The 25,422-nt window shown below is 45.1% G+C and overlaps 4 protein-coding genes across 4 annotated transcripts in view; 2 read left to right on the top strand and 2 right to left on the bottom strand.

Annotated features, from left to right (window-relative positions):
• The window catches only part of btbd7 (BTB (POZ) domain containing 7), a 78,764-nt gene extending 70,067 nt beyond the window's left edge, over positions 1-8,697 (top strand). Inside the window, 3 exon segments of the mRNA XM_035390934.1 lie at positions 509-892; positions 1,163-1,555; positions 1,557-8,697. Of these exon segments, the coding sequence (XP_035246825.1) occupies positions 509-892; positions 1,163-1,555; positions 1,557-1,952 (1,173 nt within the window). The 3' untranslated portion in view covers positions 1,953-8,697.
• Positions 8,698-9,285: 588 nt separating this feature from the next.
• LOC118212732 (putative E3 ubiquitin-protein ligase UBR7) lies at positions 9,286-15,113 on the bottom strand. The gene is made up of 11 exons (XM_035390948.1): positions 14,728-15,113; positions 14,114-14,247; positions 13,056-13,116; positions 12,786-12,881; positions 12,300-12,353; positions 11,761-11,866; positions 11,393-11,550; positions 10,631-10,825; positions 10,191-10,347; positions 9,994-10,055; positions 9,286-9,827 (listed from the first exon to the last, which is right to left on the bottom strand). The coding sequence occupies exons 1-11, from the start codon at positions 14,962-14,964 to the stop codon at positions 9,735-9,737; spliced, it is 1,353 nt and encodes a 450-aa protein (XP_035246839.1). The 5' UTR covers positions 14,965-15,113; the 3' UTR covers positions 9,286-9,734.
• A 992-nt stretch (positions 15,114-16,105) lies between these two features.
• Positions 16,106-19,833, bottom strand: tmem251 (transmembrane protein 251). The gene is made up of 2 exons (XM_035390960.1): positions 19,712-19,833; positions 16,106-18,433 (listed from the first exon to the last, which is right to left on the bottom strand). Exon 2 carries the CDS (start codon positions 18,416-18,418, stop codon positions 17,987-17,989), a length of 432 nt encoding a protein of 143 aa, XP_035246851.1. The 5' UTR covers positions 18,419-18,433; positions 19,712-19,833; the 3' UTR covers positions 16,106-17,986.
• Positions 19,834-23,395: 3,562 nt separating this feature from the next.
• LOC118231456 (inositol-tetrakisphosphate 1-kinase-like) overlaps positions 23,396-25,422 on the top strand; it is a 53,153-nt gene continuing 51,126 nt past the window's right edge. The window contains exons 1-2 of the mRNA XM_035425265.1: positions 23,396-23,700; positions 24,221-24,405. Of these exons, the coding sequence (XP_035281156.1) occupies positions 24,311-24,405 (95 nt within the window). The 5' untranslated portion in view covers positions 23,396-23,700; positions 24,221-24,310. The remainder of the gene's footprint in view (positions 23,701-24,220; positions 24,406-25,422) is intronic.

The raw sequence follows: 25,422 nt of genomic DNA, 5'->3' as shown, positions 1-25,422 counted from the left end.
TTAGTTCCCCGCTTTAAAGCCGCGCGCCGCGCGCTCGCCGCGGCTCCACTTCCACCGCAGAGAGGCACCCGCAGGACGCCGTTCTCACGGATGTCAGGCACAATGGGCTAAGAGAGCTGCACTCTGAAACACGTTGGTGCGTTAGTGATAATAAGATGTAAAAGGATGGACCTTTAGGACCTTTACACCCGTGCGTGTAATGTGTGTGATTTAGCTTTGGGTTTTCGTCACTGGAGCTAGTCCTCAGATGTAGGCTGTCCTCGTTTCCGCTCCGGATTTGGGCTGCTAGTCACGGGGCGCTCTCGGCCTATATCAGCGCTGATCCGCCGAGCGGTGAGTCAGCCGAGGTCGACTCAGACCTTCATCGTTTGGTTCCTCCTCTGCGCTGGAGCGCGGCTGCTTCTCTGAGCGCTCACACAGCCCAGGCAGCCTGGCGTGCGCTTTTACGCTCGAAAGCGGAAACGGTTCGATGCTCTTTTCTCTGTTTTCCCGTCCTCTCCGCTCGCAGAACCCGCACAAGTTCTTCCCGGAGGAGCGCTTCGGAGACGAGAGCCCGGTCCTGGCCCTGCGCCAGGCGGGGCGTTGCCGGGTCAACAGCACCCCGGCGGTGGAGAGCATGTACACCGACGTGGACGCGCTGGCCAGCTTCCACCCGCCCCTGCCCCCGCCCCCTCCGCCCTACCACCCGCCCACCACGCCCAGCCACGCCCAGCTGAAGGCGGGCTGGAGGCCCCGGGCCCCCAGCCAGCCCCCATCCCGCTCCTTCTCCTACCCCTGCAACCACACCTTGCTCCAGCGCCACCCCTCCTCCAAGCACAGCAGCCCCGCCTACCCGCCCGACTGCACCAACCCCCAGGGCGGGGGCCGGACCCTGCACCCCGACAAGCAGGGGGTGAGTGGGGGTGCCCGGGGAAGCCGGCTGCTTTTGTGTGGGTGGGGAGGGGGGGTTTGTGGAGCCGTAAAGTTTTGGGGGATTTTTTAAAATTAAGATGTGGGTTTTGCTGATGGGTGGGAAGGCTTGCTGAAAGATCAAACCGCATGGAAAATGTAAACAGCTTGAACGGATTGCCGCTGGAATAGAGCAGCTGAATGGGATTTCAGAGTTCTTTTAGCGTAGATGTTCTAAGATGCTAATGTTGTGCCCGGCTGTTTGACCCAGCAGAACATGGAGCCGGTGATCAACGAGTTCATGCCGGACATCGCCATGGGCGTCTCAGCCATGAGCCTTAAGGAGCGGCGGATGGCCGAGGCGGCGAGCGACGGCGAGGGCCGCGACCCCCACTCCATCGCCTTGACGACGGGCCCCGCGCCCCACTACCCCACGGGGCTCTGCCCCCCCGGCAGGCACGGCCACGCCTCCTGCAAGAAGCACGCAGCGGAAGCCAAGCCCGAGGCCAGGCCCGAGTATCCCGACCTGTACGACTTCACCTGCCGCCCCGCCACGCCGGGCTCCGCCCCCCCGCTGCAGGGCCCCTACGCCGGCCCCGACCTCTACAGCCACAGCCGCCCCCCCGCCGGGCCCCACCCACCGTCCTACGCTCCCGACGCGCACCCCCCGGGCCACGCCCCCCCCCGGCCGACCGGGCGACGCCCTGCGCCTGGACATGCTGGAGCAGCCCCCCCAGCGCCTGGACCTGGCGCTGGCCACGCAGGGGGGGGGCGGGCTGCAGGGGGGGGGCAGCGGCGGGGGCCACGTCCCCAGGGGCCGCTCCCGCAACGAGTCGGACCTCACGTGCGGCCTGGGGCCCTCCCGCTCCCCGAGCGCGGGCCTGGACGCCTACGAGGACCGCCCCCCTGCTCGCAGGCCCACCCCCGAAGGGATAGGGGGTGGAGGGGAGCCCCCGGGGGGTCTACTGCCCCATAGGAACAGTGCCGGTGAAGAGGCCGTCGCCAGCAGGGACCGCAGGTCACCCAACAAGCCCGAGTACCCTTACAAGAAATCTGCACTTTGACCCCGGGGGCGGGGCAGAGAGGGGTGGGCGGGACTGAAGGGAAGGAGGAGGCGACTCTGCTCCTTTCCTCTGCAGACAGGGGAGCTCCGACCGGTGCACACACACCCCTCAGAGGACTCCGGCTGTAAGGCTCTAAGCACAGGGGGACCCGCTGAGGCTGCTGGGACAGGCCCCTCGGGCTGCGTCGCACGCCTCAACACGGCGCCGTGGACGGGCGGCTTTGATTGGGAGGGCCGCTTGCCCGGCGGCGGTGGGGCTAGGCCCCCTAGCGGGGTGTTAGCTGGGCCCCCGCGCGGGCGCGCGGCTCGCCGTCGCATGCCCACACTAACCTCAGCACAGCCGCTCGGCCGCAAGCCAGCCCAGTCGCAGAGTGCACTTTAACAGAGAAGCGCCGCCTTTTCTGTCTTTTTTATTTTCTCCCTCCCCCTCCAGGCCCCAAGGCCACAGAGCAGGGTGATGTTGACACTCCCGGCCCCTCTGATTGGCTTATTGATCCTCTCTATGGGCTCTTTCCAGTCGCTTATTTTACCTCCTTGCAACCTTTCCCTGCGTCCTTGTCTCGCTTCCTTAGCTCCACCCAGTGGAGGACGCAAGGAAAGGAGGCAAGGACTGAGGAATCGAGGAAACGTGTATTAGGCAAATGGAAAGTCCTTGCTCAGTGAAGTGTCAGTTTGAAGCCATGTCAGACATGGCAGATGGGGAGAGGTGGATCCACAGGTCAATCGTTCATGTCTCAAAAAATACTTTCACAAAGGATGCACTCCTTTCTCCTTGCTCAAGCGTCCTTCGGGAGCCTCCCAGCTCCTCGCTCGTAACTCCTTCAAGGAGCATTTAACAGGTTGGAATGTCCTTCAGGGCGGCGGACCTCGATCAGTTTCAAGGTCAGTCGAGGACCGAGGAGAGGAGGACGGATAAACTGAGCGATTGGAAAGAGCCCGTATGCCCTCGGCGTTATCCGCCTTCCCATGATCCTCCCTCCCACAGCCCTCGCTTTCCATTCATTATTTCCTTTCTTCCAGTACCATAATTGCATCCCAGGCTAACAGCTAAATAATAAGAGCATAACAAAAGGCTAGACTTTCAACAATGTGCAGCAGCCGCGTAATATTTTCAGTAGTTTTTTTTGATACTGGGGAAGATAATATGTGCTTTTTTTTTTTTTGTTTGCCCGCAGTTTCCTCAGCTCGGTAATGAATAGGATTTGCGGGTTATTGTCCTGCCGTTTTCTATTGTGCCGCGTTCGTCCTGCGATGCACGGCCTCCCGTGTGATGGAAGTAATACCGCCGAGCGCTAGGTGGCTAAGGTTTGCCAGTAATTCAGGGTTTGATAAGGGGAACCCTGAAGGGCTCAAAATGAAATAATAATGATTCTTTTTTAATTCCCCTCCTGGCCGAGAGATCGTGTTTTTGCCAGTGCTGTGAGTGTGAGGGAAACGGGCACGCCGGTGGAGCTGGCTGGCTTGTTGCTGAGCGGCGGGGACGGCGGTGGAATCGGAGCCAGCCTGTCTCTCGTTATTCCCAGGGTGCCGTTCTCCGGCCCTCCGCGCGTTATCTCAGCCTGAGACGGCGCGCTGACCCAGGGGCTCCCAGCCGCGCGCTCTGATGAAGCGCGGCCGGGCCGGCGGACGTGATTTTATTATCGCGCCGCGCCGCGCGTTAACCCCGCCCTCCCGCCCGCTGTCCCGTCGACATCTGAGCTGAGAAACCCTGTAACGCACGCCTGGACGTGGCAAAGCCATCCGACCGACCTCAGCCAAGCCAGCCCCGCCGCGCCCCCCCCCGACTGCGGTCAGAGAGGCCCGCCCCTGACAGAGGCCGCCCTTCGTCGTCTCCGGACTCTGTGCCGAAGCTGGCAGCTGCGCGATCGGGAGAAACGATAACGATCGTAATGATGTCAGCCCGGAGCCCGCTGACGAGGGGAGGGCCGGCCCCTCTTCTGGGAGCTGTGCCCCTCCAGGCTTTTCTCCAGTGGTTACAGCTGGAAAACAGACACCAAGGCTTCCACTATGAGCCGGCACACCTGTACCGTGGGCAGCGCAATCAGCCCCGCCCCCTCCCCGTCTTTATCCCTTTACACCTGCGGCACTTCTATTGCTCATCGTATTGCTGTTTATCTCAGCTCCCTGTGGACCCCTCTCACTGGGTTTTACTGGTCGTACGGGCCCAAGCTGCACCGCAGGCCTGCCCAAGCTCGCAGCTGTGCGATCGGGAGAGACGATAACGATCGTAATGATGTCAGCTGGAGCTCGGGGCTCGGCACAGGAAGCAGGGCGGCGCCAGAGCTTCCTCCCCGTGACCACGCCCTGCAGCCGAGGCCTCTCATTGGCCTCCCGTTGCACAGGCAGACTCGAGCACACCGCCTCGGGGGGAGCGTACGGTCCTGCTGCGTCTTGTCACAGGAGCGCGCTCTCGCTGTGAGGGAAAGCGGGTTGGGGGGGGGGGGGGCAATGCAGATCAGCCCGAAGCACACCGTGAGCCAGGGGGAGGTGGGGCAGGGGCGTGCGCTCGGCAGACGAAGGGTTAATGCTAATGCTAACGTATAGGTGATCCTACAGAAGATTTGCGTTCCACCTGGCTGTGCGGGTCCAGCTTATGACCGTAAGACCCGTGGGAATCGGACCCGGCGGCGCCACTCTGCGGTTATTCCACGTGCTCTTTTTAATCAAGCCTGTAATTAGATGCTGGTAACAAAACAACCTGTCTAATTAAGTCCATCAAGCTGCGTGCAATCAGAAGCCGCAGTCAGACAACAGTACAGTTATGCAGTAGGTGAATTCCTCCTTTTCTTTCACCCACAATTTCTTTCAATGGCAGCAAATGCAATACACAAAGCTTTAACATGTTGACTTTTTCTTTGCACTCCACTTGAAGACTGGATCCCTCTCTCGCGGTGCTGTCCGTGTTCTGCTGATTGTGGTGGTTGTCCGCTGCCGACGGTCTCCTGTGCGACTCTATACTTGAACCGTGGCTTGCTCGCACACCCCTGAAACCTGCATTTCCCTTCGTCCCTCCCACCAGCTCAAATCTCATATATCTCTACAGCGCCATCTGCTGGACTGATGTCGAATGTGGACGGCAGTGCGCTCCATTTCGACTGCCCTGTGCAAGTTTTCTACCTCTGTCCACCAATGGAATTTCCCCCCAATCCCCTGTAACACCTGTGTATGCGGTGTATTGTTCTCATAATAACTCATTTTCTTTTGTATTCCATACAACTGCTGCCATAACTGCTTTTAACCAGGTATTCTCTTATATGCAATCCTCTGGTATTTACGGAGTATTCACAAAGTTATGTTTTTACATTTATTATTCATCATCATTATCATAATTTTCATTGGCAAGAGCTGCAAGAAGACTGAAATTACTGGCTAGCACCTTAAACGTGAAAAGACATCAGTGAATCCCTGCAGTTGTTGGGGGAGTCCTGTCAGCCCCTTTAAAGTCCTTTGTGGACTCTAAACCGTGAAGATGTTTGTTAGTCCTCACGTTTCACTACAACCCTTTTCTCCACCATCACTTAACGCCTCAGCCGCCATGCTGTTCACCAGAGGGACAGGCTCGGCCTAACGCCTCAGCCACCATGCTGTTCACCAGAAGGACAGGCTCGGCCTAAGGCCTCAGCCGCCATGCTGTTCACCAGAGGGACAGGCTCGGCCTAACGCCTCAGCCACCATGCTGTTCACCAGAAGGACAGGCTCGGCTCGGCCTAAGGCCTCAGCCGCCATGCTGTTCACCAGAGGGACAGGCTCGGCCTAAGGCCTCAGCCTCCATGCTGTTCACCAGAGGGACAGGCTCGGCCTAAGGCCTCAGCCTCCATGCTGTGTTGGGGCTCAGGGCTTCTTTAGAGAGCGCCATGGTCTGAGATAAAACTGCATCAACAATACAAGTGTTTCCAATGCTGGACGTTACCGTCCCTTCATACACTGTCCTTTAAACCAAGTGTCTGAAATCTCAGGAGCGAGTGCTCAGAAATGGACTTGGAGGAAAGAGTGAGAAGAGGTTGGAGAAACAACTTTTAGTGGCTCCAATCAGGAGAGGTAGTGTGGGGCGCATCGGTGAATACTTTGCACCAGGAGTAGTGTTTGGCTGCAGGACTCCTTTGCCTGGAGGGGGGGAGTGTACAGCGTACATCTTTTTCATTGTTGCCTTTGATTTGTTGTAGTTAATGACAATCGTTATGCTTTGACAATCTTTCCATGACCCCCACGTTCCAGTCCCACAAAATGCTAACTGCTCCTGGAGGCATTATGTCCCCGAAACGCCTGTGTCTTAAAATCTCTCTCTGACCCCGTGTGGAAATGTCATGACCCTGCTGAGCCAAGTACAGGCCAAGGAGCCGGAAATAGCGCACTGACCCAGCCGTAGGCATGAGGCCTTCCCTCGTCCAATACAGAATGGAAATTCTGCACCACGGCGCATTTGTTGATGTTGTTGATGCCGTCATGGCTTTTCATTTGGCATAATGCATCAACTTATTCAATCTGAATGAAATGGTCTACGATTCAAACTAGACTTTGAGCCATCATTAAGAATAGACAATGTCTGTGCTGGTGGCTCTTTTTTCATTTTTAAATTCCCTGAACAGCAGTTTGCCGTGTTAGCTGGGTTTCTTTGTATTTGGGATTAGCAGGTGAACCAGGTGAGATGGTGACATGGTTTTGGCGGTGCTGAATGTTGGCGACTCCTCCAGTCCTCTCTGCTGTTTGTCTTAAAGACCGTTCATCACAGAATGACCCTGGCCCTCCCTCCTCATTTCCACTGTGTTATTTGCTCATGTTGTACATCTGTAGGTTGCTGATCTCTTTGTTGAGAATGAAGGGATTGTATAAATATTTGCTGATCTCCGGAGAAATTACTGTTGTAGCATTGCCCCATGTTAATGGCCATACTGAAAGCCAATGTAATTGGTTTGGTGAACCTGGACCCGCCTTGCTCTGAAAGAGAAAAGGGAACTTAGTATTATATATTTGTAGTCCGTAAATAGTGTACATGAACAAGAGGGACTGTGTTACTAAGTTGTGAGGTGCTTGAAGTATAGAAAGTGGGGGGTTGGCAGAGTAATTACGGTCAACGGATGTTCAAATTAATGGTTCAACCTACAGTTTCAGACAACATGAATTTGTTTGGAAATTCAGATGTGAACCCTTTAATAAGAGCCAGTCTGAGCTGCTTAAACAGGAACTTCCTCCTGACCTAGTTCTTCAGCGAGGCAGATTAGATGCAAGCTATTTCTTTCCTTTTTTCTTTCTTTTTTGAGATATGGAAAGATTCTCGAAAATACAGACTAATCCTTCATCCTCTACTGCATTTTAAGACTGACCTCCAGGGGAACTTTGCTCAACCCGTCAAGAAGTCTTTTTTTTTTTTTTATACATGAAAAGGAAACTACAGAAAAACGGGGCTGGAGTGTGTTGCGTGTGCTCCGTTTGAAATGTGGCGAGACAGAACCCCTCCCCCCCCCCCCCCCCCCCCCCCCTCCCCCACGATTCGCAATTTCCATCAACTGTCTCCTGCGATTTGAGACGCCATTTATATTTACATAACATGTCAGGTCTGACAACCTATTCATGAATCACAACAATGGCCATCAGAGGCAATCGGTTTTTGTTCAGTAGCATTTCCCCCGAAGTCCATCAGTGTGTATCTCACTCGGAGAGCTGATAGTAAATGATAAGGTGCTGATGTGACAGTTAGTTGTAAATGAGCTGTTATTGGTTTGCAGTTCTTTGCACCTCCGATGTACAAGACTTACCACTGCACTACAATGGGCGTCTTAATTCCCAAGTTGTTCATCCGTCTGCGATTGCTATGAGGGTTATGCTGTATCACTATCCATATCCCATTCATCCCAGATGGACACGTTTCTTATTAATTTCATTTTTATTCGCGCGCTTCCAGCCATAGCCTGCACTCAGTATTATCAGACGCCATATGATCTGCTACATTTAACTCTGTCTCGACGGTTTCGAATAAAGTCTGCGTGGTTGAGTTATTATGCTTCTTTGCTTTGAAACACCGATGCAATGATTTGATCTCGCTATGTGTTAAAATTGGTGTGTCTGAAGTCCCAGAGACTTTAAAGTAGCACAAGAACTTTGAGAAGGTCAACAGAAACGTGTTTTACATTTATTCTCCATGCCAGTTTTGTTGCAAGGAAAGTGGCTTCTGAGCAAAACCAGCTTTTTCCATTTTCCATCCATGTTTGCTTCATGGGGAAAAAATGCAGACTACCATGTTTTTATTTTTTTATTTTTAATGGATAGCTCGGTGGTTTTCTGGGATGATTTTCTGCCTTTTTCTTGGAGATCCTCCTCGTGTTTTCCTTTGTATAGAGACAAGTTAGTGCCTTCCCTGCCAGAGGCTGGGCATTTTCTTGAGAAGTGAACTTTTGTCCTATGCAAGTGTTTTCTACAAACCTGCATAAACCAGTCCTTTGTAAAACTAGTAATGCTTCATGTATATAGTGTTTTTGGAAAAAAAATAGTATTTTTTAATTTTTAGGTACATTTGAACAGAAACTTCTGGAAATTTGTGGTTTGGTAAATATAAATTTTTATATATATAAAACAAAGGTGGGTTGTATTTGTTGTATATATATAAACACTTTCTTGTAGATTCCCATAACAAGTTGTACAAAGTTTCACTGGTTCTATTTTTCTACTGTCATCTCAAAGGGGGGTGTAACAGTGATAAACTTAAATTTGCAACTAGGTGGCATCTTCAGAATAAACTGCTTCCATGGAAATTCTAGTGTCAGTGTTTTTTCATTTTTCCATTTATAAAGGTCCAAAGGCAGACTGCAAAGCAGTAAAATCAATCTCAGGCTGAAGTTCTTTTTGTTTATTTTTGTTATTTTATGAACGCATTTGTATGCAGACATTGGGATAAGAGACTCCAAGGACTTTTGGGACAAAATTTGGATGATGAACAACAACTCACGAAATGCCACAGTCACATCATTCAATTTTATTTGCGAGGAGCAAGTCCTAACCTACAAACAAGAACACAAACTGGTAAAAACTCAGGGAAATGCTTTAAAAAAAATCATTACCTGCCTGTCTAGGCAGCATTGTAGCAGCAAAGTGATCCAGCACTATGAGAGTCAGAACAGGAAACTCCTGAGGAACCATAAGCAAGAGAAAGCAGTCATAAATGCAGTCACTCCGACTGTGGGATTCACATTCATTCCAACAGGACGAAAACAACCTTGTGCCAAACGCTCCGCTGTAACATAACATTCTGAAATATAGGGAGGGGGGGGGGGGGGTTGGGTCATCGGTCACTGCGTTCACTGAGCTGCCGTAGCCTCTTGCCTGTTTTTTCCCGCCACAGCCGAGGGTCATGTGACAGATGGACAGGAAGCCGGCGGTCCGTGGCTGGAGCGTGCCGGCGGCTCGCCGCGTTCCTGTCCGCACACGCCAGAACCGAACGGAGCGGCCCGCACCGCAATGACCGCTTCCCAACCGCGAAACCGCCTGCCTTCGGCCCTAAACCCCAGTCCCTTCCTCCTCCCATTCGGTCGCTCGCCACAGACACTGCAGGCCTAACGGTGCCGTGGCGTAAAAAGAAACGTTAACTTTTAAGAAGCTCTACGCTGGTCCTGTAACCTTCAGACGCAACGTTAAGCTTTTACTGGAAAAACCACCGACTCTGAAAGACAGAGGCGGCAGCGTAGAGCACAGTCATCCTGAGCCTAGAGAGAAGAAAAATGAAACGGTCGAGGGCTGGCGTATAGCGATGCAGATCTGGATTAAAGCAGCTGGGTGGGCCATTGACGGCACCTCAGCTGCAGTAGAACTGGCCCCCGTCCATCCGCCTCCTTTTCCGCGCCCGCAGCTCCTCGAAGAAGCCCCTGATGTCTTCGGGGCTCACCGCCTGGCCGAGGGGAGAGAGAGAGCAACGCGTGATTACACGGGAAGCAGCGCTGGGCTGCAGGTCTCAACTTTGGCGAGATGCGTGCCCAGGATTCAGCCATGAGCTCGATATTTATCAACAAGCCACCAAAGGCTGTTCCCAAAGAGCGCGAGTGGCGGTTTCTTACCCTTCCTTCCTCTGCAAACCTCTGCAGGTAATCCTTCAGTTCCGTCTTCATGTCATTGTACTCTGGAGAGAGGAGCAGCCAGATTACACACAGCCATCAGTTTAGAAAGGGCCACTTGGCTTTGCTTTAAAGTACACTTTGTCTGCATTAATGGGCATCTCCCCCCTGCTCTCTCGTCACTTGCACTGTTCCCTCACCGTAGATTATCTCCAGCTGCTGCACGTGGTCGAGCCTGTTCAGAGCCGACATCAGGAGGTCCTCCTCCTCCTGCTGCGCCTTGCCCCTGTTCTCATAGGCCAGGACCGTGTCCGACTCGTCCAGGAGGAAGGGCACGCCCGCGGCAACGTAGGCTCTCTGTGCACAGGAAGCGAGGTTAACTTTCACAGGGGAACGGGCCACAGCTTAAAACTCAGCGTCAAATCCTGTTACGAAGACATAGGACAATTATGCCCTCCCCAGTGACCACAGCAAACTTCAGCTTTCACACAAAAGAACTGTCTAGAATCTTCATGGGGCAAACGGTCAGGACGTCATCATGGCGGTTAGGAAGAAGATAAGGCGTCTCTGGCGGGCAGGCTCGTATACCCGCCACGCCCCTGGGGCAGCACTGCGGAGGCAGAGAAGGGCGCGGGCGTACCTTGCAGCTGACGCAGGTGCACAGCTTGCTGCGCCAGAAGTAGGGCCAGAAGACGGCCCCCTCCCTGGCTCTGACCGGACCCTTCCCCTCCAACTCCCTCAGCCTGCACCCCGCCCCTTCGGGCCCGCCCTCCGAAGCAGACCCCTCCATCTGGCCGTGCGTCCGCTTGCCGCTCGTCTGTCCGTCCGCAGCTGCCTGCGAAGCGCGGGAGTGGCCGCGGTTAGTCCCCGTTAGCGTTTAAAACCGCGCGCACAGAAAAATAAACAAACAACATTCTGCCGCCTGTCGCGAAACGCGGCTTCACACCACAGCGACGTGCCCGGGGAGAAGCGGTGATTTCAAATTCAGACCGACGCGGTTTCTGCGGCACGTCTGAAGGTTGACTAACAAAATCACTCTTGTTGACTGTAAGCAGCACTGTGAAGCCATGCCAAGCTGGTCCCTGGAGTTGAGGAATCTGTATTTCACACGGATCATTTATCCGCTAATTACCCACAGGAAGGAGCGGCGTGGCAGAAGCGGAGAGAGACTCATCTGCGGTCGCCAAATAACTGCAGACCGTCGCCATCTGCTGGCTGAGAGCTGCTACTGCACACTCCTGCCGGCTTTTATACATTTGAACGTAAGAGGTCCAACCCTGATCCAGATGTATGTGAACTGCCTCCACATATATTAACATTTCGAACAGCTGAGAATTAGTTTTATTTGTGCCTACCTATTTCATATGTACACAAGTAGGAAAATGAGCACGTGTTCCAGTACCTTATCATCATCTGGAGAGCTCGGGCTTGCGGACGGCTCTCCTTTCTTGGGGAGGTCACCGTGTTCCTCCTCTTCCTTCAGGCTGTTTTCCTCCGTGTTCTCCTCCACGTTCACCTCCACCTCTGCCTCGCAGGGGCTCAGTTTGGTCACTGGAGGGGCTGGAAGGAAACGCATTCACCTTCATTCTTGATGCCTTGGGCTTGCTACACGTACAAACACCACATGCAGTTTTGTCAAACAAAAATCGTTTGAACCGCTGCTCATTGACAATAGTATTTTGAGCGATGGCCTCAAACAACCTTTTGTTAGGGATAGTCCTTATCCCCAAATCCCAGCTGTGTGTGTGTGTGTGTCACAGAGGAGTGTACCTGCTAGATGGGAGGCGTAGGTCCATAAGAAAGGGGCCTTGTTCATGCATGATTCACACACCATTTCCTGCAGCTCCACACACTCTTCCATTGCACAGCCCAGGTGCTGCCAAATAAGAGCAGAGAGTTACCACTTCCGTTCTGGCACCTTTACAGGGCCACACTACCGCAGCGCACTATTGAAAAAAATATTAAATGGGGGCGTATTTTTGTACAACACCACGCATGGTGTTAAACAAATCGGTCCTCAAAATGGTAAGTGATGCTAATCACACCTATAAATAAAGTGGAGAAAAAGCAACTAATGCTGGAAAACACTACGCTTCGTTGCCTCTTTTTGGCCAGACCATCAACACTGGAGAATTACTGACAAATTGTTTGGATGAGCTGGCAGTTCTGAATAGAGACCGCAGTAGAAGTTTCTCCTCCAACATCTTTGCCTTCTAAATGTTTGTGTTTCGTTGATAAAAGGGTGGTAGTTTCTGTTCTGTAAATCCAACTTAAGTTTCATCAAGTCCAAAAGTCCCAAAGATGCATACCTTGGAATGCAACCAGTCCTCACAGATAATGCACTGAATCATCTCATCCAAAATCTAGGGGGGGAAAAAATTAGCAAAATACATTACCCACAAGCACTTGCAAACTTTTTCAGACAGAAAAGGCCGATGTCTATGGCAAGGTCTATTTATTTATTTATTTTTCTCACTTCCTGAACAAGCTCATAACCCTTTCTGACCTCCTTCATAATTGTATTTTTGTTTGCATAAGTGACCTCATAGCAAAACACTTTCATCTTAGACAAAAATAAATAAATAAATAAATAAATAAATAAAAAATCTCTTTCTGGCCTGATTTTACTTTTGGCGGGCTGCCATCTAGCAGACTTGGCCACAGACAGATATGCTAAGTCTGTTATAAAAACATCATGTCTTATTTACAAAAATAGACATCTTCAAACTATGAAACAAACGTTCAGTGCAAAAACGAAATATATGCACATACATGGCCAGACATTTGGTCCTCACCTGGTCCTCAGAGTCCGGGTATGGTCTTTTACAGGTGCAATACAAACCATTGAAGTTGTGGTTGTATTTGTTGTTGGTGTTCAGTCCATCTTTTCCCTTGAGAAGCAAAGTCATCAGGTATAGTAAGACACCTCCACTAGATATTCAGAAATAAGTGCCAAGTGCTCATTTATTTCTGAATGTACGCCAACTATACATTCAGAAATACATGCTACATGCTCATTTATTCAGAAATAAATTCTACTGTTGGTAAAAATGATGACAACTTACAGGGTACAACTTGCACTTAGACTCAATGAATTTTCCGTTTCCACAATCACAGCGAAAATTCCTGCAAAAGAAAGGTTGCATTAGCATTCCTGTAAAAATCCGTACACAATACAGCCTTCATCACATTATCTTCCATCAAACAGCAGGAGGAGGCATTGTGTCCTGTGAAAAACATTTCTATTACATCATAACAACACAGTACAACGTAAAGAGCCTCAAACTACCGTGCTGCTGCCAGATATGCAGTAGATACTACAAGCATTGTTTATAATTAATTTTCCTGTTGAACTCAATGGAAAAAATATTCAGTGGAAACAATGCTTGTAGTATCTACTGCATATCTGGCAGCAGCATGGTGGTTTGAGGCTCATTTGATACCTTGGACCCTTGATGACTTAAACCATTTAACCAACAAATGTGTTCCATACTGTATCAGCATAATTTACGGCTGACTCTAGTCCCACCGCCCCAATTCCCATAGAGATCCATTCAAGTGCAAAGAGTTTTTGTATCGCTTGTAGGACAACCTGAAAATAAGATATCCAGACTCTGATGATGTTGATAGGTCACAGACATCAGGGAGTCATGGCATGCAGATGATATGCAACCAAATACAAAACATGACTATTATTTGACATTGTTAATTTGTCTACTGTACAAGTGAATTTCCCTGTTTCTAGCTTTTCCCCAAATAGTTCACTGCAGCAAAAGTAAACGAGCAATTGGTGGCACATGAGGTCTCAGAAGTGCATTTGTTTAATTCTTGCTAATTTTCTGACCAATGATTTGTTGTTAAGACCATTGAAAGCTTAATATTTTGCCATTTTAGTCTTGGCCCATTTTTTTGCCAAGGAGTGTATGCATTCTTTACAGTTTGATTACCTATAGTACATGTAAAACTGACCACGATCTCATCTACTGGTGTAAGCAATGCAATGCAAATCGTATTGCAATACAGTATGTCCGTCTTCCTAAGCCTTTCCAATTCTTCAAAACGCATACAAAGTGTGACAATGAAAGGTAGACCGAAAAGCGACAGACTACATTATCTGACCTACCGTTTAGTGTAGAGCTCGAATAGATCATGTCCATCGTGACATTTGTAGGAACAAGCAAGGCATATCCCAGCCGGCTCTGCACCGATTGGTGTGCAAGTGTTACATGCATAGAGCGCCTGCCTCTTCACGTACCCCTGTGGTGCAAAATGCAAATAAAGAGTCAACACGTAGCTATCGATAGCTACTTTGGTTAGTAAACAAAGTGGGCTACTACATCCATTTAGCCAACTATACTACAATGTTCCGCAAAATTCGCATTCCAGTGGGATCATTAAAGGCAGGCAAGCTTGACGGTTGAGGTGTTATGATTTGAACAACCAACAGATACAAATTGTTTTAAACTAAGCGATATGCACTAAGTTTGGTAACTTCTAAGTTGCTTAGTCTAACAACAAGCTAGCCTATGTAGCAAGCTAACACACTCTGCTACCGGCTGGCTGAGAGAACACAATGAATTGATCTAACACAAGCTAATAACAAGCAACCACGCAGGACACAAAAAACTTGAATGATGAAGGTAGCTAATGGATCTTTCGCGGGGTGAATTTTAATAAACAAATGGATAAATAGTTTGCTAGGCAGCCAGAATACACGAACTAGTTCTGAGTGAATACCTGGGGATATGAGCAATTTTCAGGATCGCTACCATCCAAAACGGCTGCTGCTTCATTTTCTAATTCTTCGTCTTCCTCCAAAACTTCCACCAAAGAAACAGTACGTTCATCTCCCCCATTTACCGCCATCATTAGAATAAGTGTACCCTTGTCCGCGTCAGGGGAAACTTGCACAGCGCCTGCGCACCGCCAAAGGCGCGTTTTCACTGAACAGTTCATTGGTCCATAGACTTGCATATTTAACTAGACAGACGAGCACGCCTTCACCTAACCTAAGCTTGTGAAGCCCCGGAAGTAAGCCTGTACTGGTACTGCGCATGTTGCTGAGGGGAAAACATCGGAGTTCCCATTAAAGTGAATGCGGAAAATCAAAAATTTGATGCAAAATAAACGTCCCCGATGGTATTTTGAATTTCGATTAACGACCGTTACATTTCATATGAAAAGCAGATTGCAAAAATATGTCACATTCAATAAAATATTCACCTTTTAATAAATATTTTCTCAAGACTTCTGAACCAAAATAACAATTGTTTCACAAACTGCTGCACTTAAAGACATTTATGATCACAAAAATGATTTCTTGGCTAAATCACCAAGGTTTGCTACATTGAATTCAATGGGCAGCAAGCTCTTCAAGCATGCAGTAGAATAGTTTTCTGTTTCTTCACCGCCTGGCCCCTCCTACCATCTTCAGTTCTTATGCAGGCTATATGTACTTCGGGAGATGTAAAACGCCTGTATACAGTTCATTGGTGTAATACCTCACTAGCTTGCAGTACCTTCATAAATCTGTGCTTCAATACGAGGCACTTGCTGAGAGTGGAGGTCCTTACCATTTGGTTTTCTATACAAGAATGATAATTACAAGTAGTCTAACTACATTAAATAATACAAAATCCTTGCCCAACAACTGCTTAAAATAAGAGAGGTGTCTCTCCACAAGACATATTTCTGGTAGGAACATTAGACATCCTGAGCAACTTTTAGGAGGTGCAGGTATACTTTAGCATTCCTCATGCAGTCAATTTAGATCTTGTTTTTCAACTTTTTTTTTTTTTTACCATGGCTTCAGTAGTAGTTCAGACCCACATAACTACATTACTGTGGACAATGACACAATACATCCAGTTAGACATGGATATTATCTGTGTGATTAAAAAGCTAATAATGTTCCCAAACCTGTTCAAAACTTTTGCATAACTGCTCCAAACTTTGTGTGCTTAATTTTTCAACAAAGGGTAACACAACATATCTAATTATAAGCTATTTGAGAGAGTATGTACGTATGACACACATTTCCCATGTGAAGAGCAAAGTTTACCACCAATGAAACATTATTTGCAATTAAGTTTTTTAAATCATTTTAGAAGGAAAATTATTCTCTTGAAACAGGTTTTATTTGTTTTTAAAAAGTCAATCAAATCACAGTGAGATTTTAAAAAATGGAAAACAGTACTCCCATATAAATACCCTCAAATTGACAAGTACTGACAAGCCCTTTCAGATGAATATAGAAAGAAACTTTCAAACATGTTGAGAAGTATTTAGATGCAAAAAAAAACAAAACAAGCATGGTAGTCTAACCTCAGGCCAAGGCTGCTCTCCATCTTCATAACACAAAGATAAACACTCTCATGACGCTGATTAGAAACAACCTGCTCAGGCAACACAATGTTTGTTTGCCTCTAGGCAGAGATATTAATACAGCAGTTCTTCAGTGGTATTGGAAGATATTCTTCTACAACGCCACTTCATATGGATAAACCTGTGATACATTCAAAATGTCACCAGAGCACAGGTAATTACACTAGTCTTGATAAGTACTTCATGGTATAAAAATGACAAGCTTTGTGTCTATGTAAAGAAGGCAAAATTAGCAAAACAAGTTTGGCAAAACCAGTTCCCCTGTTCAACATAGAAATTTAACATACTAATCATTAAATAAAAATACTCAGTTTCTTCACATGGGTACAGATGCCGTTATTGAGAAAGACAAAATATACATTAATAGCTCACTCTACCCAGTATTTCATAGACAATAGCAAGTTTTAAAATGACAAACTTTTGGAATAACATCTACAGAATTATTTTTTTGGGGAGGAGGGGGGGATAATGAAGTGAACTGTTATTTCACAAAACAAAAAACTTTGTTTTGGATTGCTATCAGAAAGTTTTCCAAAATGTCTGTTAAAGGTGTTGTGCTTTAAAGAAAGAATCTATGCTACAAATGCAAATGAAGAACTGAGTTCCTATAATGTATTGCATAAATGTAGACCTGCTGATGTCAAATGCATTCTTATTCAATAACAAGGAACCCATTTCATATTATAGCATTCACTTGCTGTCCCACCATGTCAGACACTGACAGATATGATGGGGCATAATATGAAATGCAGATCCATGAAATGAACATTTGTAATTTGTGATGTAAATAAAAGGTATAATTATCATTTCATTACCTTGTCCTTCATAAGTGTATTCTTTTGACAGGTACATCTTTGTACATTTTCAAAGCACTTTTTACAAGAAGCCCTGTTTCTCTTAGAATAGCAGTCGGTATGCAGTCATTTGGTACACTACAGTTTTGAGACTGAACACAAATTTAACTCGTAAATAACCTACGTGGACAATTATTTTTCCTCCAATGGCTGGTACTGCCAACACCATTTGGAATTAGCTTTACTTTGTGACTTCTCTACAGCAATAGGCAAGTCACTCCACAACATTTCTGGAATCCAATGCAAATCCAAAGAATTCTACACATAAAAAAATTAAAAATAGCAATGCTCTAAATCATTTTACAATACATTCCACTCAAGACATGTATCCCAAAGTAGGGAGTGTCAGACTACAAGTGGCATTCCACAATACCGAACTGTATCACTTGGCCAAATGCTTTTTTTATTTATTTATTTATTTATTTTAATAACATTGGGTCACTATCTTCCAGGTATCTTATTTCCTTCTTCCAAAAGCAGACTGATTTCACACCACAATTAACTGTCAAAAGCAGTATGCGATAAAACACAACAGATGCAACGGAAGTAAACCGGTCAAAATCAAGTGATACTGATATTGATATTGATTCCCTTATCAAAGCCTTTTGGACACATTGACACAGTTTTCTTTCAATGTTTTTGTGTGGAGTGCTGAACAATCTGTGGCGAAATCCAAAATTAAATTAGCTGGGAGTGTAGCCCTTCCTTCCTCTTTCCCTTGTGTCCATTTGACAATGTGCATCTTTCCTTACCCACTTTTAAGTGTCAATCAGCTGCAGCTGGCTGATCTGATTGGATGCTTTGGCAAAGCTCTGATGACGGTTACAAAGCACTGCCAGGCAGATGGGTAGAATACAATAGCCCATGGTCTTTGGGTCAGCACGAGTACAGGAATAGAGGAAGAGGAACACTTGGAGGTAGGGGATGAGGAAGATTGTGCCCCACAACCAAAAGGGGAAAGAGAGGAGCCGCATTTTCAAACTGTGCATCCATGAAGAGGGTGAGTTAGATGAAGAGACTGAATCCCCCGGTAGTGGCGGTTCTTGGGGTTTCTGAGCCTGTTGAACATGCTCCAGTGTCAGTCGATTGTATTTCTGGTTAATCTCAAACACATAGTAGAAGGCTGCCACGCTAGCCAGAAGGTACAGACCCACACCAATCCATCCCATCCGCTGACGGAAGTTCATCATTCTCCATACTCCTCCCTGAAAATGAAATGCCACAACTGTCAACAGCTGAACCATAAACAAACTCCCTTCACCTCTGTACAGAAAATGAGAGCTTTCAAAAAGTGTTATGATTCTCATTAGTGGTAAGCCAAGCCATTTGGAAAAACAACGGATATCCAGACGAGTGGTCTGTTTCGTTTACAATTTCAAATAAAAAGTTTTGCATGTTTATTTTATTTCCACATGAGTGCCCTTGAATTTGGAGTCAAATTTCACTTTTTGTTGTCGTTCTTGTTCCTAGACTGTAAAAATTAACTTATGTAGTGCCATTAACTAAATTCAAGATTAAGAAATTATTAAGAAATAATTAAATGGGTGCTAATCAAATCTGCTACCATGCCAGCTAGCTACATCTTAATGAAAATGTCAGCTTGGCAACAAACTGTACAGTAATGCTATCGATAGATACAGTTCATTGGCACTAACAGACAAGGATAACGTTCATCAAGACAAGACTAACAACAAACTGTCCAGTTAGCACTACATATGTAGTTAGCCAACTTGCCTATAAACACATGAATGCCCTCTTGCAGATCTCAATCCAGCAACACTATTGCTTGCTAGAGCTTTTATTTATTTTTAAACTGGCTAGCAGGTAACCACTATACTACAAAAGTAATAGACTACTGTATATTATTAGCTGCTGTGTGGCGAGCCAACCGACACGTAACTTCGTTTTACGTTAGCGATTTCTTCTCGGTAGCAAGCTATTACTAGCTCAGTAAACACGACACATTCCTGCCTCATATTGTACCAGCTTGCTAAGCAGCCAGTATTTATACAACAAAACGAGCTGGTTCGAGTAGTCTAGTGTATTCATTACATTACAGTCTGACAGCTAGCATCCAGATCACTTCCACAAGCAAGCCACCACTGTATGTATTGTTAGCTAAGTTACCAAACATCTCGTACAGGCTAACTGTTACAAGCATCCTCGCAAGCGAGCTAGCAATGTAACTGGCTAGCAAACTGGTTGCCAGCTAGCTAGTTAAATAGTTCATTGTCAAGTACACAAATATTTGCAATGTACAGAAAGTACAACGGTGATTAGTATGTTGGACTAGCTAACTAGCTACCTGCAACAAAACAGCAGGTACTTGGTTAGTGTCACTAAGGATTTTAACCAACCGAGAAGCTAATCTCTAGCTAACGATCAAGTTTGACAAAAACACACTTTACAAAAATCTAAACGGTGCCAGGTGGGTTATATTAATTACTTATAACCTTTATTCTGCTTTAAAGCAATATACTCACAGCTCACTATATCCTAGTCTATGTTCATTTGGTGACCATGTCCTTCACGGTTTTCTTTCTTCTGCTCATTGCCGCCTGTTCCCCATGCCTTTGTTGACATCCAGATCGGAGTGTGTACTACAGCTAAAAACAAAACTAGTTCCGGTCGCTACGAGGGTATATGAAAATCAAAATTAAAGCCAACTGTAGTCGAAAAACCGAATTTTTATTAGCCTGCTGAACCAACATGAACGAAATCTGTACATATTATTCTAAAATCATAACACAACATCTGGTAACTGACCTTGATGATGATATGGTTCACTCTAGAAGATTTTTCTGGGATTTAAGTGTCACTGCAGCAATTAAAATACATTTGTAACTGCAAGCCCAACTCTCCTACAAGCACACATGACTAATTCAAAATGGGAATAAACCATAGAAAGTATAAAAATAAAGACACTGTCTCTTTTAAATGCTATCTTTCATAAAGAGGGTCGATGAAATTGATTTCTCCATCATGGATTGCTCCTTAACTGCAAGGGTGGTACCCAGCAACAATTTTTCAAGGTTGAAGCAATGATATCGCTGATATCAGATTTTGTCTACAACACTTCCACTGGTGTGAGCTTTGGTTTTTTTTTTTTTTATATAATTGAGCAAATATATTTATAGTTTTATTATAAATACATCTTAATGAATGAAAAAGTAAAAGTGTTACCTAATTTCATTTCATAACTACAGTTGCAGTATGCAATTGCTGAAATGCATCCTATAAATCATTCAGTCGTACGTGCTCATTCACGCCACTGTAAGAGTAGCTTTTATTTTGGTAGGAACAGCATACAATTACAAAACGGAAGCGTAAAACAGGATATATTTTTTTACTTCCTGGCTAGCTACAATGAACTGTATAAGAAGTAGGCTACAGTAGCTAGTAGCTCAGTGACTGACCTACGATACGTGGGAGTGGTGCTGAGCCGCGTCATCTGCCTTATAAAAATCTATCAAAAAAGTTGTGCTATTTAAAAGTCTAACGTGTAATCGTGCTTGTAATTGGGGCATCCCTCCTGCAGTGTAGTTGTAGTCTTTATGTATGTCCTAATTATAAATTTGATCAGAGAAATGCGAATAGACTAAGCTTTCCTTGACAACAAGAATTGATTATTATTGAGATGTGATGATCTGCCACTAAAGTGTAATCACAACTGTGACCAAAATAAAAGATGTCATAAAGACATTTTAATTCCAGATCATGAAATCAAGACCTTGACTGGAAAAAAGCTTGCTTTTGACATAGCACTCTTATGATTCTTATGATTAAAAATGATTCTGTAAGCTTCATAAAACATTTTAGGGATGCTGTGAAATGTAAATCTGCTTAATCTTATGTGAAGTGGAAATTATAGAAATAATCATCAAGTAATGTTGATTAATGACTAGTTTATTATTACATTAGATTAATTATTATAGAAATGAATGATTAATTGATTATTGATTAAGCTGAAATATGTGTATGATGTACGTTTTAATTACACTGTTTGGTTACATACATGTATTTAGTGTATCATTGCAGTAGGTCTATAATTAGTTTTTATAAGTGTCTCAGTATGCTGTGACCCTGAGACATCCCTTCCTGCGCTCCCTTCGATGTGATACCATTGGTTTACTTTACTGTATAAAAGGCAGTTGTGCTCTTTTCTCCACACACTCTCTCTGACAAGCTCACACCTGCTTGTCTGCATTTACCAGTCCGGTGTTTCTCATGAAATACAATGCTTATGATAACTTTTATGACAACTTATTACAATCTTCATGATAATTTTTATGGTAGCCTTTGATGATTGATTTAGTTATTTATGAATGTGTGGTAATTCTGTCTAATAAGAATCTGATTTTTGATTAAACTCATTTTAATCTTGTCGAAGTCTAAATCTAAGAGTTTAAATCTCACTCCTGGCTTCTGGATTACATGCACCACCTGCCACCTTTATTCTTTCATAATGGTTTAAATGTATTTAAATGTATTTGTGTTTAAAATGTATCTTTTGTCCTCAAGATGGCACTATTTGAATTTAAAATTTTAGACTATGCGCTATATAATATAATTTACAGAGCCAATACATTTGCATATGTTCTTTGGTCATCAACTGTAGCGGTCTTCCTTGGCCTACCAGGCCCTTTGCGATTGCTGAGCTCACCACTTCTCTCTTTCTTCATAATAATATTCAAAATAGCTAATTTTGGTAAGCCTAAGGTTTGGCCTGTGTTTCTGACAGTTTTTTTTTTCATGTTTCTCTGCTTCATAATAGTTTCCTTGACTTTCATTGGAACAACTCTGGCCCTTATGCTGACAAACACCAATAACAGATTTCAAAGGCAATCAAAAGCTTAGAATCAAGACTAGATACTGCAAGTTATTTTATACTTACACAGCAATTAAAGAAGCAATTAAACATACGTAACTAATCAGAAACACTTGTGAAGCCATTTCTCCCAAACATTGGGGTGGGTGGGTATAAAAAGTTTTATTATTTCTACATGGTGAAACCAAAATGCATTAAAATACCCTTTAATAAAAGTTGATAACTTTAACCACATATGAATTATTTGATTATAAATCTAAAATGATGGAATACAGAGCCAAATAAAATAATTAAAAAATAGTTTTGTCCCAAACATTATGGAGTTCACTGTATCACTAACAAATCGACATGTAAATACAATTAAATAAAAGCAGATTGTCTGTACTTTTGTCTCACATTCATCTTTCGATCTCAAATCCAAATGCCTTTGGAGGACACTGCACACACACACACACAACAAAATAATATTAATTTCAGAAGTGATTTACTGCTGTATTAATGGAGAAGACATGTTCATTTGGACTAAACATGGACTATTAATGAGCATAATTCCATAATTCAAGAGTCTCTATCAACTGACATACCCCACCCTGTGAACATCAGTAGGCTTTCACAATAACGTTGTGGCTGTGATAACAGCTTGCGGTTAATTATTGAAACAAGGTGACTTATGTACCTCCCATTCATACAGTTGTATCAACATATAATGGAGTTTTCCCTCCATTTCAGCCAATCCCTAAGTCTGCCTTACAATACAAACACTAAAGAAAGTTACTTAATTTATTTAATTTTATTCTCAGTAATATTAGGACACAGAATTGATACATTGTTGTTTTCCCTTGTTTTCTCTATTTGCAGAAGGACCTGTTAGGCACACTTCTTGATAGAGCTTCATTGAGAACAACCAACGGGATAAGAAGGTAAATTCACACATTACCATTTCAATGAGCACTTTTGCTGATAATATTTACGCTTTTGTTTTGTGGGCCTTGTGCAGTCATCGAAAAGGTACATGCTTAATAAAAACCCAAGGCCTTTAAACTGACAGTAAATAATGGTGTTCTATGAACTTCATTGTTTATACCAATTAATCGTTGTGTTGAAATCAATTTTAATACAATATACACATACACACAGAGCATAGGCCTACAGTAAATTACACTGAACTATTCATCTTCGCTGAAATCATGTTAATAACAGAATTTACACCTTTCCGCATTTTACAGCCGAAAATCTATTTTGCCCTTTAAAGAGCAAACAATATTATACTGCTGCCACCTAGGGGAGCTGTCCCGAAGCTAACGCTGCAAGTTAGCTAAAGCAGGAGAGGGCTGGATTCTTTAGCGCCTTCGGTTCGGTGCACACACACGCACACGCACACAGTACAGTAGCTATGTGCCATGGCTGCTGAAGGTGCACGTTGCTGTACCCAATAAATGAGCACAACAAGACTACGGAGGGTGTGTCCACCGTGTCAGGACGCATTTTCTACCAGTCCTCACGAAAACACGATCATCGCGCATTTTTAGAAGCGCAAAGAAATTTTGCATCTGGATATCAAAATCAGGGCACGGGGAATGGACAGCTAGCTAAGTTGCTAGCTAAGCGAAGACTACAAAAAACCAGGTGGAAATGCATTAGCGGGTAAATACAGCTGTGATATATGTACAGTTGTTTTATGCCGTTGTTCGCTAGTACTGTTAAGTTATCTAGAAATTATCCATGTAATCTTTGAAGATGAACATCATGAATTTTGTGCTCAGAAAACCCTTCTGATTAGCTAGCTAACGCTAGCTTGCCAGCTAGCTATTCTGCTGTGTAGGTTTGACGGCGCATTTCGATTCAAATCGACTCTTTATCGGAGAAGAGTTCATTAACAGATGGAACATGTATTTCACTAGATCAAATCTTCAACAAATGTTAAAACTGAGGAAACAGACCGCCTATTTCAGTGAGCAGATACCAAGCTAACGCCACCCTGAGTAGCTACGGGCAACCGACTGTACAAACACAGTGCTTGTTCTAGCCCAATGAACGTTTGCTGTGGTTTGGTATTGATAAGTTTTAGCTCGGGTCATCCTAACAGTTAACTTATTTGCACAACGTACGTTTTTGTTGTATTTTATAAATACCACATAGCTCACTACTGTTCTCTTGTTGGTAGGTTTGTGCGAGAAGACAGTTTCCTGTTTTTACTGGGAGTCCAGTTAGAATAATTTGTCACATCTGGATCGAAATAAGACGAGAGCTGGAGATGCAGACTTTTCTCAAAGGCAAGAGAGTGGGCTACTGGCTCAGCGAGAAGAAGATGAAGAAGCTGAATTTCCTGGCCTTCGCTGACTTGTGCAGGTAGGTAGCGTTAGCTGACTAGTTAACTGGACGCATTATGCATTTACGCTATGTGCAAACAGACACTTCCGTATCCTCAAGCGTCATTTTTTTTGTTGAAGCATTCGATTTTTTGTCACTTTGTACAGCAGCAATTTTGTATCGAGGAGCTGCATTATCAGGCACTAGAAGGCAGATATATACGCCCATTAAGTGGTTAACCTGTTGCTAGGAGTAGACGCCATAGCGTCCCTCTATTCTAACATGCACAACCTCAGGACATATTCGGAGAATTTCTTAGGATAGGACGTTACTGTAGTTGTACTGCTGACACGCATTTTGAAACAACGCTTGTGACAGCTTGGCCTAAGACATAGGCTAAAATGTGTATGAAATAATTGAACCTGTTAGTTCTTCATTATACCGAATGAGTGGTGAACATGTGATCAATTTGATTTATCGATGTTTTTCATCAATAGTTTCATTTATTTGAATGAATTACTGGTTCCGTTTTTTGTTAAACCAAGACCGAGTTTGAGTCGAGACCAAAAGTGATACTGTAATGCTGCAGACGGTTAAGATGTGTCCACCTGTTTTTATTGAAGAGCACAGCATAGACTTGGAAACTGAGTTGTAATAAAGACTGTGCACAATAATGCTTTTTTAAAGTTTTTTTATTTTTTTTTATAAATGTGTTCCTTTCATGCGCATTTCAGAGACTCATTAGAGGACTCGTTTTCTTTCCTGCTTGTCAGTGACATTTGAATCCACTCGACTGTGGAGTTAATTAGGCCTCTGTTCTTTCTCTTCTGTGGCGTGGGAACATCTCATCACTATGTGGGACTAGTTTTATGTGTGAATAGTGGCATGATCCACAGATCTGCAATTCCAGATGAGAACGGCTCATCCCTGCTGTACTAGAAACAACGATCCTGCACTAAAGCACTGGGGCTGTGATGTAATGATGCCTCGGAGAAGTGAGCCTGGCCGAGCATCTTAAGTATGGAGAAAAGGATACCATGCAAAGGAAAGAAATGC

Source organism: Anguilla anguilla, chromosome 1 (genome assembly GCF_013347855.1).
Source record: "Anguilla anguilla isolate fAngAng1 chromosome 1, fAngAng1.pri, whole genome shotgun sequence".
NCBI classification, from domain to species: Eukaryota; Metazoa; Chordata; class Actinopteri; order Anguilliformes; family Anguillidae; genus Anguilla; species Anguilla anguilla.
The sequence above is the reverse complement of the archived record's forward strand: the minus strand, read 5'-3'. Positions and strand labels throughout refer to the sequence as shown.

Excerpts from the sequence above, each read along its gene's own strand:
- LOC118212732 (XM_035390948.1), bottom strand. The coding sequence starts at position 14,964 with ATGCAAGTCTATGGACCAATGAACTGTTCAGTGAAAACGCGCCTTTGG. Across the intron at positions 14,248-14,727 it reads AAAATTGCTCATATCCCCAG|GGGTACGTGAAGAGGCAGGC; the intron begins GTATTCACTCAG and ends TTTGCACCACAG. Across the intron at positions 10,056-10,190 it reads GCAGCTGGAGATAATCTACG|AGTACAATGACATGAAGACG; the intron begins GTGAGGGAACAG and ends TCCTCTCTCCAG.
- tmem251 (XM_035390960.1), bottom strand. The coding sequence starts at position 18,418 with ATGATGAACTTCCGTCAGCGGATGGGATGGATTGGTGTGGGTCTGTAC.